Source organism: Chanos chanos, chromosome 5, assembly GCF_902362185.1.
Source record: "Chanos chanos chromosome 5, fChaCha1.1, whole genome shotgun sequence".
In the NCBI taxonomy this organism is placed as follows: Eukaryota; Metazoa; Chordata; class Actinopteri; order Gonorynchiformes; family Chanidae; genus Chanos; species Chanos chanos.
The window spans coordinates 34,367,184-34,384,836 of NC_044499.1; the positions used below are offsets into that span (position 1 = coordinate 34,367,184).

A 17,653-nucleotide genomic window follows, 5' to 3' on the forward strand; every position below is an offset into this window, starting at 1 on the left:
TCACAATGACACTGACAATCTAATATTAGAAGCATTTATTTGATAATATGCATATGTACTTCTTTAGCTACTGACTTTCAGTCTCTGGAGTGAAGCTGGTCAAAGATTTACTCAGCAGCACCCAAACAGGATATAGAAAGGTAAAAGACCAGATGCACGCTAGCTCTATATCTCTCATTTGGCACCTTAAACGACTTCAGACAAAGAGGAACAAAGTAAAACTAAGGAGATGTGTTATTTTCATCACTGAGAAAGTTTTAAACCAATGGCTTCTAAAAAACAGCCACGTATTATTTCTGTGAATTTCAAATGGATTCTTATTACCGACAAACCCAGTGTACTTACATCATTATATCATTACTGTTCCATCCTCAAATTTTTATCTGTGCTGCTCCACAATCTACTTCCTGCTTTGACAGAGACAGCATCATGCTGGTGTTTGGATTAAAATGGACTTGAGTTCCCACTCAATCACTGATTTCATATGATATGTGAAAATATATGAGAAAATTTTGAGGCCTTATGGAAGTGGTCTGATTTCATCACAGTGGCCCTGATCAGAACCGTTGCAGGGAGCTAAGAATAAGAACATGAATGGAAGGAAAGGTAATTCTTTCATTTCTATTAACTGTTTCAGTAACAAGGCAGAAATGAGCACAAAACAAATGGCAAATAAAACATAAATCAAGAGAAGCATTATGGCGTCCTTTACATTCAGAGTAATGTATATATGCACAATTTACAGGAAGAGAGTATGAAATGATCATCACAATGCAGAGCAAAAATATAAAAATAACTTGTAAGTATAACAAAAAATACACTCGTTTGATTTGTTTGTATAAAAGTATCTCTGAAAGAGGGTGACATGAAAAATGAAAAAAAAAAAGAAAGAAAAAAATTTCACATCAAAATGCAATGAAACTGTTCTTACATTACAAAAATCCTATTCAGGTTACAAAGTGTGAAAAATATTCCTTTTCCTTTTTTTAATTCATAAAAATTGCCACATTGAACGAGGCAAAAGTAGAATAATACCACATGGGGTAGAGTGAAGGTGTCCAAATCCATGTTGTCTCTATACAGTAGTGACAGAGAGAAAAGCATTGTGGACCTTTGATCCCTCAGGTGCTTTTGCACCATGGGTCATCAGCTCTTGGATGGTCATCCAGTTGTCCAAGATTTTCTTGTTTCGTTTCTTCATCATCTTCCTGTGGCTAAGCTCAATAATGCTGACCTCTTTGCGGCCCTCGCTGCTACTCTGTGGGCACTCCCGCAGGCTCTCCAGTCGACTACGCTGCATGAACTCCCGGCGTCTGCGCTGCTCTTTGGCGCGGAGCAGCTGCTGTTTGCGTTCCTCCTTGCTCCAGTAACGGCCCATTTTCATCTCACTCATTGCGTCATCGTCAGTGGTCATACCACCACTGCGTTCCTCCTTGATCTTGAGCGCACGTTCCCGTAACAGCCTGTCTCTTACTGGGCGCTTAGTGATATATCGCGTGCCATCGCTGCGCACTTTCACCTTCCATTCCAGTTTAGGCTCAATGGGGGGCTGAGGTTGAGAACTGCTAACTCCCAGCAGGCTTAGCTGACTCTGAGCGTACTCGACTGCAGAGCGCTGCTGGATGAGGTGCATGTAGCTCTGGTAGTGACGCGCATGCGCCGGGATATCCACGTGGCGTTGCGAAGAGGTGTGCCGCGGTGAGAGGTAAGGGATCCGAGAGGCCCGTGAAGTTGTTGCCACTTCTCCTCGCCCCCCTGGAGAACTCTCATCCTCAGCCGGGGGTGTCTGGTCTGACTCTGAGGGGTTGCTGTGGTCAGGGCTCCCACTAGGGGCTCTTCTTACTGGGGTTTGGGGTGACCATGCTCGGCCTGCAACAAGGTTCCTCTGGTTGGTCAAGCTGACCATTCTCTGCAGAGAATGCTCAGGTGAGCGGTCCATAGCTAACGGTGTGCTTCTTGAGCTTTCAGCAGTGTTGTAGGCGCTTGAGCTGTCCTTGTCTGACTTCTCTGGGTGCTCATTGATGTCTGCCAGCTTACCTCCCTTATGGTGTTGCTGGTGACGAGGGCTCTGATAGCTCTTCTCCTTGGTGGAAGTGGATGATTCTTTCTGCTGCTGGTCTCGCTTGCGGAGCTGATGGGCCTGCATGATGTTCTGGCACTCAAGCTCTATGCTACGAAGTTCTTCATTAAGCATGCGCAGCTCACGCTCCACACCACCCTGCTCCGTCAGGCTGCACTCGATGGTGCTGCTGCGACTGTAGAACAAGTCATATTCTCCACTGTTCCTAATCTGGCACTTTAGCTCGAGCAGCTGTTTGAAGCGGTCACCCTCAGCCATTCCCTCAAGCCCTTCGACAGGGCACCTGCTCGATCCTGAACCCCTTCTACACTGAGTGTCCTGGCTATAGCCAGCAGCCTCTCTCCTCTCACGGAGGCACTGAGAGAGTCTCCTCTGGATGTGAGCCAGCATGTCCTGCTCTGTGTTTGCACCTCCATTGCACAGACTTTCATTCTTATGGCCCGTTTCATTGCTACTGCTCTGGTTGTTGGAAGAACATGTAGCTGTGTCTATGGTGATGTCATCATCAGCCTTTCTTCTTGCCTAAACCGAGGGATTTAGAGGATGAGGTAATGCTACAACTAACAGACGGATCAAAATAAATAAAACAACACAAATCTGTGGAGAACAGTTCACTTTTTGAGACTCTCTACTCTAGTTTCTCTGATTCCTTAGAGACTTGCTAGGGAAAACTGTAATGAGACAAGTTTGTATCAGCCTTTGTTTGAAACTGTCTGCCTTGGGGTTTAGAGAATATTAATATCTCTGGAAAATTTGAAAGTATGATGAATTGTGTATGATATTTAAAATGCCTTCCCCCAAACTTTATACATATTCAAATTTCATCGGGGCAATACCTATTTTTAAAAAAGACATAAAATATTCTGAGAACTAATGATACATACTGCCCCTCAGACTAATATCAAACAAGCAACTATGAGGTTTCTTTTTCCATATAGTCCTCCTGAATGAAAAGCATTTAAATTTGGAAATGTGTGTTTTGTGCTGTTGTCACGCTTAAAAGAAAAGAGAAATGACAAGGAACTGCAAAGCAGTACTGATTGAACTGTCATTCACCTGCTCCTCTAGTTTAGCAGCTCTCTCCATTTCCTCCTCCTCTCTCCTTTGTTCTTCCAGCATCTCCATCTTCAGCTCCTCAAGAAACTCATTGTGCTCATCATCCAACCATGCCTCCTCCAACTGGATGGAGAAATGAGGTAAGACCAGAGAGGAATGAAGAAATGAAATGAAGACCAGAGAGGAGGGTATAAAAAGGGACAATGGAGGGAGATACGATAAATGCAGAGTTCCGAATATAACCATGGATTTGAAATGCTAAGGGATCTTCAGTAATATAACCAAGTGTTTCATTAATAGGTGTTTATGAACAAACTTCATGGGCCATACACATTATAACTAGCCTCATATCAAGCCTAGTGGGTTAGGCTGACATGGTCAATATCATGAATACTGGCCTTTTGACCTAGTTCTTTTCTTTTGTACTTCAGCGTAACACCTGTGCATCTAAAATAAGCCATATTTATATATTCTGATTTACTATTTAATTACAGACAGCAAGTGGAGAAGTCATTAATGCTTTTGTGAAGCCAGTTGTTCATACCCTGTGTCCACTCAGTTTGGCCCCCGGCTTGAACTCACTCCATATTAGCATGCCATTAGTTTTTATGGGTTACCGTCGCAAGTCAATTACACTGATGCTATATAAAAATAAAACATGATGAGGTGCAAGTGTGCTGGTCATCAGTGCGACAAGGGAATGGGTTCACTCATCACGATGATGCGCTAAAATAGCTATACACTAGCCTTGCCCTGCCATACCATCAGAGAGTGTGAGCCTTTTACAGTCAAGTGCATATGGGTCCAATGCTGAGACCTGTGAGTAGGTCAGGATCAAGTATGTTTAATGTAGTCATATTTGTTTCTTTTGTTTGTCTCTGTGCATTTGGCATCTCTCTTACCTGCATCTCTGGTCGGGCAACAAGCAGTACAATATTTCTGCAGTCTTCACTGGAAAGCAAAGCCACAGCCTCCTCCCTGTCTTGCACGTCCTGTCCGTTTATCTTAGAAAACAGAACAAAGGCACTATGTCAGCTTTGCAGACTGGTTGGACAGAAGAAGTTTTGCAAAGAAAGATATGAACGTCTTCAAATTTTAATGCTTCATTTTTTTAAGAAAAATTTTCAATAGATCCACTTAGATAAAGTGAAGTAGTCAGTCATTTTCCATTGTGATTCAGTGCCAGAAGCCCCCAGAGATATGTGTAAGGAGGCAGGAGAGACAGTCATGTTCATAAACATTTAGTCAGTAACTGGCTCCTGAAGGAAGCACCAATGCCCGATTAAACGCCTGAGATAGTAGGAAGGGACCACATTGATTTTGAAAAGGAAACTGTGGCCAAGCGCTTCTGTTTGTGAAAGCTTCCTGGTCGCATACATACATCTAGCGACACAATTAACTGCTCTCTGACAGGGGGCGTCCATCTTTTTCTGTAGAGAGTAATGGGCCTGTCAGCAAGGGGGATAATAGTTTCGGTTGCAGTCTGACCGGCAAACCCTCACTGCTCAGATCAGTCACATAACACACGTTTGCCTCAAGACAATTAGAGCAGTCTTGTGCATTATCTCCCAAAGCCAAACAGAGCCTGCTGATGTGGACTCCCTGTTATCAATGGCCAGGAAACTCTCTCAGGGCTCTATAGTCCACATGCAGAGCTGAAAGGCTGGTTGCCTGAACAAGTCTTTGCAAATGGTCCACATATATCCTAAAGCTGTAAGGTAAACGCATACAAGTGCTTCATCTAGATTACCTTGGAGAGACCTATGACAGTCTTTTTCACCAGCCTGTTCCAACCACACTTGTTTAATAGCCCAGATAGAAATCAACTCACATTTATTGGCAATTACATACTTGCTCTGTCTTAAAGCAAAAAGATATTATCAACATTCACCTTGCAAGATATCAATTAAGTGGAATTTCTTACTGTCTAAAAGTCTTGTGATAAAATGGAAAGGATTCCCTGCTGCCCTCCTCATTCTTAAGCACCATAGTTTTCTCTCACTTTGCTGATGGCAGACCACAAAGCTGCCCCTTTAGGGAAACATTCAGTCCCCAGGGTTTCCTACCCTGCAACTCTGCCCCAGTAATGATAATGATCCTCCTCCTCCTCCTAGCTTGGGGACACTTGCCAGAGGGCAGACCATCTAAAGCAGGGTGGTGAAAGACAAAGCCCCCCTGCAGCTTAGCTGTGCTGACGCTGGTAAGTTAAACAGCCAGAGGAGGGCATTTTTTTCCACCCAACCATCACAGAAGAGGTTAATGTACCCTTTTATGTGCAGGCTTTAAAAGTGAATGGGTTCTCTTGCTGTGTGACAAAACCTGCCCATCTCAAATGAAGAGGTTTTTCATGAGCACTGACTGAGAGCAGTGTGAGAAAAAGCATTACCTGTAAAATGCGATCGCCCTCTCGGATTCGTCCGTCTCTGGCTGCGATGCTATTTGGTCCCACCTATGAGAAAGTGAAATTCACATTCACATGAAATATTCATTCATTTAAATGAAGCATTAATCTTTTTCTGACATTCCTTCATTGACTTTAGTCCTCATCTAAAGTCTGAATCAACTACGAAGTCACTTTAGGACAAGGGCAATGTACATGCAACTTAAGTGTGAGTCACACACAAGTAGCCAAAAAAATTGCTATCTCTGCATTCTGCTCATAATGTGAATCATAAAGGTCATAACAGAATGGATCATTATTTTCATTAAGGAGTTGCAATTTAAATTGATGAAGTTTTCAAAAGATGTGGCTAAATAAATGCATGAACATTTCAGCACATTTTCCTGATGGATTTCTGATGAAATCTAACGTTCCTTGACGTTCTGATTGCCTCCAGGATATTCTCCAAACACCGAGCACTCTTTAGTGACTGGGTCATTCTGCTCTGTGTGGAAATGAAGCCCCTCTTGTGACTAATGATATTGCGCATAGAAGAAGGCTCATTTTTTAACAACCAATCAATTGCTGTCTCAGTCTATTTGTTTCACCTTGTCCTATCATGCTGGATCTCATGAGATCATGGACCAGCGGTGTGCTCCATCTTCATGAGTCTGAAAACCCCCCTGAAGTCCCACTCATTTAAAGCTAGCTTAGCCATGACATCGCACATACAGAGACAGTCAGTCTCAGATACAGTTACAGGCTCTTACTTTAAAGGAATGCTTGTTTGTTGCTCTGGGTTATTTGTTGCATGTTGTTTTAGAGAAAATAACTTGAGAAATCATCCTCTTTTTACTTTTGGTACTTCTAGAGTTCATCTCCAGGTTCAAACCCTGTTCAGCTCCAGTTAGTTAGTTAGATTGAAAGGAATATTCACCCCGTGAGAACAGTGTGTTTGGACTTAACAAATCCTTCTTGTTAAAGTAAGGCTGACATGCATCATGCAGTAATTCACAAAGTATTTCAGGTAATCAACAACCCCATGTTTTAGGTTGAGTTCCATATTCTGTGCTGGCCATTGCATTGATCTCTTTAAAACCACACATTCCATAGCCTTGAAACATCATTATGTAAAAGTGAAGTAATGACTCTCAGACATTCCTGAAAACAATAGTACAGAAACCAACACTCACAGACCTGTAAACCTTGCCTATGCATAGCTTTTACATTGTATCACAGAACACGTAATCAAAGGACGACTGTCCTGCTATCTGTGGTAGAGCAATGCTTGTTATAAAACTACTCTTTTCTCCAAACTTTATGAAGAATACCATAACACAGGACATGGTTATCTAGTTTTCAAATTTTACGGAATGGGGATTTTAATAAGCCAGGAACCACTAACTTAGTTTCTCAATCAGTATTCAGACCATGCGTCAGCCGCAAATACCTAGCAGATCTGAGCTGACTTTAAATGAGTCTAGAAATGAGTCAGGCAGAATGGAGAACTACGCAAATAGAGGACAGTGTTTTTGGTGTGTTGCAAAAAAGTGTGTGAGAGAGAGAGAGAGAGAGAGAGAGAGACTCTTAACAGGTCTGTCTACAGAATGCATTGGACAGTATTTAAGCATGTTCCTTCTCAAATGGTCTTTGTTGTGCCTCATTTGAACATGAAGATCCTGTCTTATAATGATGTGCTGACAGATAAAAGCCATCTAGACACTAATGTTAAAGTGAGTGCACTGTTTCAGCAAAGAGTAAATCACCTAATCAAATGTCAGAACTGATGAAGTCATTTTTCTACTGGTTCCCTACTCTCTCATTGAAATGCTATCTAAATGGCATGGTAACGCAAATCAGTGTACTTTGAGAATCAGTAATTATCCACATTATACACTATTTTTTTTACCCTGTCTCCAAACAATTCAGATATTTATCATTTCAAAAGTCTCTAAAGAACAGAAAAACAACCCACTCCCAGCTTGCAGGAAAATGGTACAGAACCATACATATTTAATGAGCAGCATTTACATTTCCTTTTATCATTGGTTAAAAATAGCGTCACTGGTACTGCTTTTTTCAAATTCTGATATAAATCAGAAATGCTGCTGTTTACAATGTTCTGACACTTTTTCAACCCTTTGGAGGGTTCATTCAGTTCACTAGAGAAATTCAGTATATTCCTTTTTACTAAACACTTTTTCTTAGTCAATACTTCATTTGATGTTTTGTGTGGCGCAGAGTATAAGAGCAAGACCTGGACCAAACCTGTATGTGAATTATCTGCTCGGTCTCAAAATTCTTATGTAGCTTCCTTGCCTAATATCCCTTTTTGTGCAACATAAGTTGAAAAGGACCGAATAAACTGTACTGTTTCATAGAACTGTTAAACATTCTTCTCATTATTATTCAATATTATCATTCAGTAATGATACATTGCAAGATTATGACAAGTAATCACGGTTTTACCTCACTGACATAGATGGCAATGTCATCCTCGTCATCTGTCCTGTAGCAAAGAGTGAGGCCTAGTTTCTCCTGACTATTCAGCCGACACAGCTCCACCTCCTAAAGAGCAAACATATGCTTTAATAATACAGTGAAACAAAGACTTCTGCTTTTGGTACTGTCATACTGTGATGAGTTCTTTCAGTGGATTCTTCTTCTATGCCCTGTCAATGTAAGTTCCGGGTCTTCTGGGAGTTTCATCAGTGCATTCTCAGTGGCAGGATACTTCTGAATTGGAAAATGAAACTTCAAAGTCCAGTGGAATAATCACCCATGACTGCTTTGAGCATTGTGATGTACTCTGCTGTACTTGGTGAACTCAGTTTTATAGTTAGTCTAACCCCCATTTGCCAGTTCAAACAGAACTAGATAAATATCACCAAAATGGTCCTTAACGATATGAGGAACTTGGTTGGTGCCTTGATGAAACTCCCAGGAATATTGACACATTTAGTATGCATAAGTTCTTTCAATATTAATGTCTATTTTGTAAATATGTTTGTAATTATGCTAATGCACACTCATGTATTTGGTCAACCAGCCGCTGTGCTCTAACCAAAGAAAGAGTGGCTGTGCAAATGAAAAATTCATTGACTGTTCCTCTCTGAAGCTCACAATCCTAGTGAGAGATCTCTCAGCAAGAATAAAGAGTTTTACTCAGTGTGATTCCAACTGATTGATGCCCAACTACACACTAGTAAGCTCTACTTCCCGACTCAACAAATATCCAAATCAAACACTTCAGTTCACAAGAGAAATTATGTGACTTTTTGAATTTTAATGACAATAATTTTAATGAATTTTAATTAACATGTAATCAATGCACCAGCTAATAACGTATTTTGATTGGGAACTTGATAAAGATTACTCATCAAGATTGTTCTTAAGTCGTATAATAATATGTTCAATATGTAAATATATAATAATAAGTTCATGTTGAGTCAGCTTTACAGCACAATATGTTACTCCATAATCAAATATGCACCACATAGCAATAACTGTCTCTCTTACTAATGGTGTCTTTTTGATGAGCTTGTGAAATGTTGTTCAAAAAAGTGCTGTTTCTAAAGTACTGCTTATATTTTTTTTGTTTGTTTTTTAAATATTTGTTAGCCCTCTGTTTCATCTATTTTTGAGAATTTATTCTGGTGGTTGAGAATTCACATCTAAAGACACAGATAAGAAACAGCTATGTTTCAGGTGAGACCTCTCTGAGCTCTGCGCTTCAACATTTCAACAGCTGACACCTAGTTGGGGGAGAGAGGGAGGAGGGCTCATAGAGAGAAAGTAAAGGTCTAGGGGAAAAAAATAGAGAAATTCATTTACTCTGTGACATCTGTGGGTCTGCTGGTTACACATGTCTGGCATGTCAGGCCTTTGGGAGAATAAATTCAGGAACAAAAAGAAAAGGAGTAAAGGAGAAAAGAGCAAATAAAGCAGTCGAATAAACCACCTGGTGCCTCTCCCTGCCAGTGTAGAGTATTACTCCCCCTCCTCCTCCCATCCTCCACGCCACCCACCCCCACCTCTCTTCTCTGACTTCATCAAACAGTGGCAGCCTATCATGAGCCCACCAGACCAGGGGTCTGCACAGCTAATTGCACCCTAGAGCAACATGAAAAAAGAAAGGAAGAGAGTGTGGAAACTATATTGTCAGGATTTTCATCTTTTTTTTGTCCCACTCACTTCACCTGACAAGCTCTCAGATCTTTAATTGACTGCTTGTGAAAATATCACTGCTGCAGCTCAGGACTGCTACAGATGGGAATCAGCTACAGGCTGAGGGAAGCTCTAGTCTGGCAGTAATGGTAGCACAAGTGAGTTAAGGACCTGCTACACAGTCACTTACTGTGTTAAAGCTGGTCTACTGTCACAGCACGCGATAACTTGAAAGATTAAACAATGCTAATTATACCATTACTACCAACGTGAAAACAAAAAATCATAACAAATTAACAAATACATGTTTTTAAAATCAAAATTAAAATATTCTTTTTAGCAGTGCCTCTCTTGGTTTTAGTTTCTTAAAAGGGTGTTTGGTAAATGCTTGGTTTTCCAAACTAATTACAGAGAAAATCTCAGATGAAATTTAAATCCATGCAAATTTCTTTCATTAATTTAGACCATACCACGCTAACAGCTGATAGCATTGGCCAAAAGTGTGATAAAATGTTCAATTTCTTTCTGCTCAGAGCTGAACAACAATCTTATGTAGAGAATAGCGCCTCAAGTCATTGTTTAATTGTCTGCCTCATATGATAGTAGAACACTCTGATTAGAAATTCATAAAGAAAACAGAGAGCGACTATTAGAGAGCCCACATGTCAGATAAAACAGCGGCTTCTACGGCTCAGTAGATCAGTGAAACAGTGTGCCTTTCATTTCTGTGAGTCTGAATGGAACTTGTCACCAGCTGCACAATGATACAAATCAGTGATTAGCGGAATGTCTCCTGAACTTTTCATGATGTGAGAGGCAATACTATTGCTCTTCTTAGGAATGCTGCAGTTTCAGTTTTATTCTCTTCAAGGCCTTTGAGCTCTCTGCATCTCTGACTGACAGACTGTGTTTGGGGAGCTAGGATGCCGGGAATGACAACAAATTAATGACTGCACTGGCGTGATTAGAGAAGAGGTTTGCCCACCCTCATGTTGTTGTAATAGTCTCATTTCAGACACATGATATTTCTAGCAGTGTCTGAATATGAAATCTCAAAGTAGTTGGGATTGGAGTGGAATTTTATTGGTGATAAAGAACTTCAAAGGGAAAAAAAAAGGTTGAGTGATAGTGTCTCTTGTTTATCACTATCCTATAATTTCCCAGAACTGGTTCATCCTCAAATGTTTCCTCAAACTAAACTTGTAAGCAAAAAAAATGTGTACAGGTGCAAAATATGTGGCCATATGTACACCAAGGCCATAAATCATGATGAATAATACTATATCAGTAATACATGCATGCATAAGTCTGTGTCCAGCAAGACAAAGATGGCCCAGTTTGGTCACATCTGTATTGCAATTCATCCTCTGTTTGTCAGTGGCTTAGTAACATCTGGAAATCAAAGCTACTGTCATAATGGTCCAGTCTTTGACAGCCAGTAATTAAAAAAACAGTCACGAAGAGTGTTAGGTTTAAGGCCTATAGAGGATGAAAGACAGTGTTGATGAGCATTACATGTTCTTTGAATATATCTGTACTAGTTTTCACTGTATTGTTTTTCTGTACAAGCCTCAGATGTAGATGCCTCAGCTTTACTTCAGGAATACTTTACTTCATACTTTTTTATTTTTGGTACTTCTGGAATTCATTTCCAGGTTCAAACCCCATTCAGCTCCAACGATTGGAATATTTCAAACAAATATTAGAAAGGTCAATGGGAGAGGAATGTCTTCTGTATAACTATGTTTCTCTGCGAATTAAATGTGATACCTCTCTTGGTTTATTTGTTTGCTGCTGCGGATCCATTTTTAAACTGAAAGCAATGCTTCAAATTAAAGTAAATGTCACTAGTAAGAAATGATTGCCGAGCATCTTGCCGTGTGTCACTTCCTTGCGATTTTACACAGATTTGAGAAAGAAAACAAAATCAAAAGCATACCTGCTTGCTTAAGATGTGCAATTTCACTTAAAGTGGCCTGCACTCTGTTAACATATTCTATTGACATACGGTAAGTGGAGGAGCGTTAACGCGGCATACAGCCCTCCAAGCATGAAATAAAAAGAGCACACACAATATAATAGGATTAGTTAATCGAAATGAGGCATGGAAGGGATGCCTAATATAATACATTTGACTTAATGCAAGCAGTGGTGACACAAGTGGATGCACAAATCTCCTCTACAGGCGATGGCGTAACTCGAGCTCAGTGGGTGGAAGCGTTCAAACAGATTTCAAATGAAACAAGAAAGACGGATGCAATCACCATACATCATTCAGAGGCATAACAGTTTGCTTGAACTTCAATGGCTTGGAAATAAAGAACATTACAACAGCGCTGGTGGACTCAGACAAGCAGGACGTGGGAAAGTGTCACTCTATCATCTCCAGTGACCTAATCTGCGTCAGGGTAAGCACAAGTTGATGACATCATCTGTCAATTCTAGCCCGCCACGGATTCGGCGATATGTCAGAGGAGCGGAGATGAAGATGCGAGCACCAAGAGGATTTGACAAAACTGTATTTCTCTATGAACGTGTGAAAGATGTTCTGCTCAGTAAATATTGGCGTGCAGTTTGATGGGTGAAGAATCACTCTTAACATGATGACAGAGTGCCCCTAGTTAATGAGTGCCATGAAAATGGGATCATAGTGACTGAAGCGAAACCAGAGATATTTGTGATGAGCATTTGTGGTGCAGGGACAAAAATGGGACCAGTGTTGTATGGAAATGGCTTGTCTTGGTTGCTGTTGCATGGACCATGTAATCAAAACCTTGAGATATGTTGATATTTTGAGGAATGGTACTGAAAAACATTGTAGAATCCTTACATCATGCCAGTTTTTCATTTGCCTCATAACTGAATTAGCGCTGATCAGCTCTAAGTTCATCTGGACAGTTTGCATCTTACAGTTGCAGAAACATTTGTCTTAGATGTCTGCTGTCAAAAATGCAGTGACTTTCTCTGCTTATTTGGTAAAGCTGGGAGATTCAGACCCAATTCATGATCAGTTTCTAGCCCATTCTCTTAGGCCCCACTAGGCTGGGACAAAACTGAATCGGTATCAAAGATATGGAGAGAAAACCAGCTAATCCCTTGGTTGGATCAATGGTCTGTCTACCATTTTATATAAACCCATCCTGTTATTACAAATCTGAAACGTGAGCCTTGGGGAAGAGGTTAGGAGGTGGTTCTGGCAGGGGCCTCAGTGACATCAACCACAATAATGTTTTAATTCAAGGAGCCGGGCTGGTCGCTGGGCCAAAACAATATATTCCCCCCTCCCTGCCTGCCCTCCATGTCAATTTATTAGACTGTGATGTTAAGTCCCCAGTCTATAACCCATCATCTGTCAGCAATGGCCTATGGGGACAAGCCTGTGCACCCAATTATAGCTTAACTCTCCTTGTGATTAAGGAAAGGTACATTATAAAGGCGCATGGCAAGGGAGATGACCGTTCTTAATAAGCATGACGGGGAAAGATTTGATGGAGTCTTACCTCATACTCAAACTCATCTGTTCTCTCGGCCTCTGCGCCCATATTGGAGAGGTATTCTGTGCCCTCATAGTACTCCTGCTCCATGGTGTGGAGTGAGTGACAACTGTTTAAGCAAAGGTGAAAGGAAATAAAAGAAAAAATGAGAATGAGAATAAAGGAGAGACTATGAAATTGAGGGTCACATGGAATCACACCTTCTCTTTCTTTCTTATTTCTCTTTCTCTGTCTCACACACACACACACACACACACACACACACACACTTAACCACATACATGCTTGAGAAGAAAACTAAAGTGAATTGGTTGTTCTCTCTGATAAATCATTACACACCTAGGTGTATGATATTTGTAATGCTCCCTCATTCTCCTCTCTCTGTTCTTGAAGAAGATGCACTTGCATTAAAAAGATTATTTTAGACTTACATACTCATATATATGTGAATGGGAACAGAAAGGTTCGTATTTGGATAGCAATACAGGTCTACTTTTGTGCACATAAAATACTGCTTTGTGCAACTGTGAGCATTGTTGTTAATTATATATGGGTGTATATCAAACTAATATTATCTTTCTTACACATCAAGCTGTGTAAATGTCAAAATAGTTTATTTTTTGGAACTTCAGTGTGGCTTATTATATTTTCTTTGGGGCTTGTGTGTGAATAGAACACAATTATAGAGTTTTATGGCCTGTGTTCTGAAATGGTGGGAGAGCAACATTTGTTGCATCTATAAAACCTTTGCTTAGGCACCCAATGGCAGATGAAGAGACAAAAAAAGACTGCTGTTTTATACGACACATTGATTACATTTGAAACCTGCTCTAGGCTAGAAATAGATTGTGAATGACTGTGGCACTATGTGCACACCAGTTTTATGGACCTATTTGATTTTAATCACCTTGTAAACCTTCCCTTACATCAAATGAATATGCCAAATAGTACTGATTATAACAAGACCTAAAGATAGCTTAAAGGGCTTAAAAAGGAATGAGTGGCGATTTTCAAGCTGATTTCATATTGGCAGCAGAATTAAGTCCAAAACTATCATTTCTGCACATAAAGTAAAATAATGTTAAGTTATAGTAGATGTGTCCATGACTGCTCAGCCTTTATGGAATCACTGTGAGACATGAAAGTTGGGTAGTGTTCTGTTTTTAAACAGTAGACCAGAGGGCCCTTAACAGAAAAAAACAGTAGTTCTGCAACCAGTTCCAAATAAAATGTGAATCTTGGGTGACTGACAAATTTCAGACAATTAATTATCCTTGGGACATTGTGCTGTATTAATTACCTACTCAATGTTCTCTCACTCCCTGAGATAGTCTCAATTAACTTCACAGTTTCATGTAAGAAAGCTCCTGCATTGCCTCTGATGATGTGCTTCTGTCTCTCGGGAGGAAACCCATTTATTCTTTATGCAAAATTTTATCTTGTTCGCAGTTTGGTACTCCTTTGAGAAGAACTGAGGAACAAGCACAACTAAATAAATAAATTAAAAAAAGATGAGTGTTCTAGATTCCTTTGTTGTTTTCGAGGAAACCTCAAGATGGTACTTGAAATCCTGTTCGATTATGCAGGCATTTATAGTGGAACACTGAGGCTTATTTGAGAGTCTGATATGTTGTTCTAAGGTCTAATAGCTTTTAAGTCAATTCACAAACAAGTTCAAGCAACTTTCATGGCTGGGGCAATGCAGTTTTGGCCCTAAAGTTTTCAAATTTTGCCTTTAACTTCCAGATCAGTGCCTGGTTTGTACTGAGGGAAACAGCCCCGTGTACTCTAGTGTGTTATTGTAATTTAGTGGCTGACAAGAATGAACAAGATGGGCAGCTGGAATTTGATCTGAAAACAGGTGGATACATGTACATACGTAACATAGTCATATACAGATCTGAAAGGGTGAAACTACACACGTAAATAACACACAGAAAAAGTGGTCCCGCTTCACACTAAGGCTACAATGCTAATATATTTATTTTCAGTACAAATATTTGTAATTACCACTGAAATGAGCCCTTTGGTATAAAGGCAAACTCAAGAGAAACTCATTGTTCTGCATCTTTCAGAGCTAATGTCCAATTAAAGTCATGAAATGATTTGCCAATTAAACTGAGTGATGCTTGGCTGAGCACTGTGGAGGCTGTACCTGTCAGACAGGGAGAACGGGCAGATATCTGGGACCGGCGGGGTTGACGGCCGCAGCTTCGCAAGGGCCATAATGTGCTCGAAGGTGATGTCCGTCTGTGTACACACGTCCACCAGGTGGACTTCCTGAGGTGACCCATGACCACGGGGTATGGGGTTCCGTCGTAAAACCTGCACCACGATAGGTTCCTTGGCACTGCGGAAGGCCTCCACCGCCTCCTCATGACTTGCCCTGGACAAGTCCTTCCCATTCACCTGTTAAGGAACAGAGACAAAGAAACTGTCAGTTATACCAATCTTATACAAAAGACTTAGTCTCTGCGTTTCATTCTGACCTTTATACATGTTTTTTTTTTCTTTTTCCGTTGCTAATGACATTAGATCTTTTATACTCTTAGGTCAAGGGCAGTTATTGCACTGAACATGTTCACAATACTTATATATATATATATACAAATGTCGAGCATTTTATTACTCTTTATAAAAATAAGCACCCTGTGGCCACATCTTACAAGTTTTAAATGAAATGTCTGTGGAGATAAGTATATGTAGTATGAAAGTGGTACACATATAATCCAAAGGCAGTTCTTCAGGAAATGAAGCAAGAAAGAGCAGCTTGTCTGCTCTTCACTTTAAGGGGGCTATGGTTTTATATATGTCCTAATAACAGGCTGGTTTAAGGCCCTTCTCCGGGGCCCAGTTTGACTGGATGGTGGTGCATTATTGAGACTGGGGTTCAGCAGGTGCCAGCAACTCTCCTGACAGAAAAGACCACTCTCTCTGAGTCACCGCGCATTCAGTGTATAACTCCCTAGGTTTAAATTCCCTGTATCTTTTTTTGGAATCATGCCTACACAGTCCGTTTTTTCAGAGAAAACATTTTAGTGTATTCTTATAAAAAAAAAATCTTTCTTAATGATCTGTGTAAATCTCAGTGGATGCCGCGAAGCTACTAAAACCTTTATCCCAAAAGCAGAAATGAATAATGAAGCAATTACAAGGGCTGCATGAATATAATACTCAATTAGAAATGAATCGAACACTTTTTGTAATCCCAGGCCATATTTCAGGGAAAAAATGGCAAGCACATTACAGTTTTTCACCACTGAAAGCATGGATATCATCATCTTCTGTGGTCAACTGGATAGCTTGTGGTTTGCTGACAAAATTAAAAATCACTCTGTGTGTGTGTATATATATATATATATATATATATATATATGGAGAGAACCACTGGTTCATTTAGTTTTGTAATTGGCCTGCTGAGAGAACAATGAGCATGAAATACTTCAGTGAATAAGCTTTGAGACAGGCGACAAGAATCTAGACTCTAAGTATGGTCAACCTAGCATAATTGTTTCACTGTGGTTCTGAAGATACCGCCTTTGTCTGCCAGTAAATTTTAAACATGATGACTCTACAAAAAGGACACGCTTTGACAAAGAGGGAGAAAACTATTTCAGAGTTTTTGTTACCTGAGCCCAGTGATTTCATTGTCTTTATCGGCTTTGGGACACAGAGTAAGCTTCACAACTGAAAATTCCAATTAATTTCACAACTGAAAAATTTCCACCCTGTACCTTATCAGCATTATTCTGCAACTTCTTTGATGGTCATGTGCCCATTCCTGTAACATTTTCATTAAGATAAGCGCTTTCTAATTTCCCAAAATAAGTTAGAATTAGTGGAAAAGAGGTTGTGAGGTTAAATATACTATCAAGATATGTATTTTCCTCTTATACTGTTTTTTTATTTGTGTGCGTGTGTGTGTGTGTGTGTGTGTGTGTGTGTGTGTGTGTGTGTGTATGTATGTGTCAAATTGTGAGAGGAGCAAAGGACAACAACACTGTCATTACTTTTGTCTTCCATGATGTAAGACTAGATCTGAGATAGGTTATGTATGAGTGGGAACATATGTTCATACACAACATTGACATATATAGTCCCTGAACACAGTGTTGTCATGTGTTTCTCTTGTTGCCAGACTGACCTTTGTCTGAAGTGATGTTGCATTAATCACCTGATAGATAAAGTAGGTCATCTCTCCCGAGGTGAAACTAGCATCAGCTGCATGACTTGAGAAAGCTGAGAAAAAGACAGTTCTAAGAAGCGGGTATATCCACAGACCTAGATTCTCAGTATTCGGCATTTGAAAACTATCACTACACTTGGCACAAACTGGTAACTAGGGCTGCATATAATTAGCTCATAGCCATTTGGTGCTACTTTGCTCTGCTTCTCTTGGCTAAGGAGCCAAATCCTGCAGCAGGAAGATTGCAGACAAAGGGCTTGGGCGAGACAAATGAGGCCGCCTACTGTTTA

At 40.3% G+C, this 17,653-nt stretch overlaps 1 protein-coding gene across 1 annotated transcript in view; it reads right to left on the bottom strand.

Moving 5' to 3' along the window:
- Positions 1-1,075: 1,075 nt before the first annotated feature.
- The window catches only part of LOC115812772 (PDZ domain-containing RING finger protein 4), a 39,611-nt gene continuing 23,033 nt past the window's right edge, over positions 1,076-17,653 (bottom strand). The window contains exons 2-8 of the mRNA XM_030775269.1: positions 15,333-15,586; positions 13,184-13,286; positions 7,986-8,084; positions 5,523-5,585; positions 4,039-4,140; positions 3,137-3,259; positions 1,076-2,602 (exon numbers count right to left, since the gene is read on the bottom strand). Coding sequence (XP_030631129.1) covers positions 1,076-2,602; positions 3,137-3,259; positions 4,039-4,140; positions 5,523-5,585; positions 7,986-8,084; positions 13,184-13,286; positions 15,333-15,586 — 2,271 coding nt within the window. The remainder of the gene's footprint in view (positions 2,603-3,136; positions 3,260-4,038; positions 4,141-5,522; positions 5,586-7,985; positions 8,085-13,183; positions 13,287-15,332; positions 15,587-17,653) is intronic.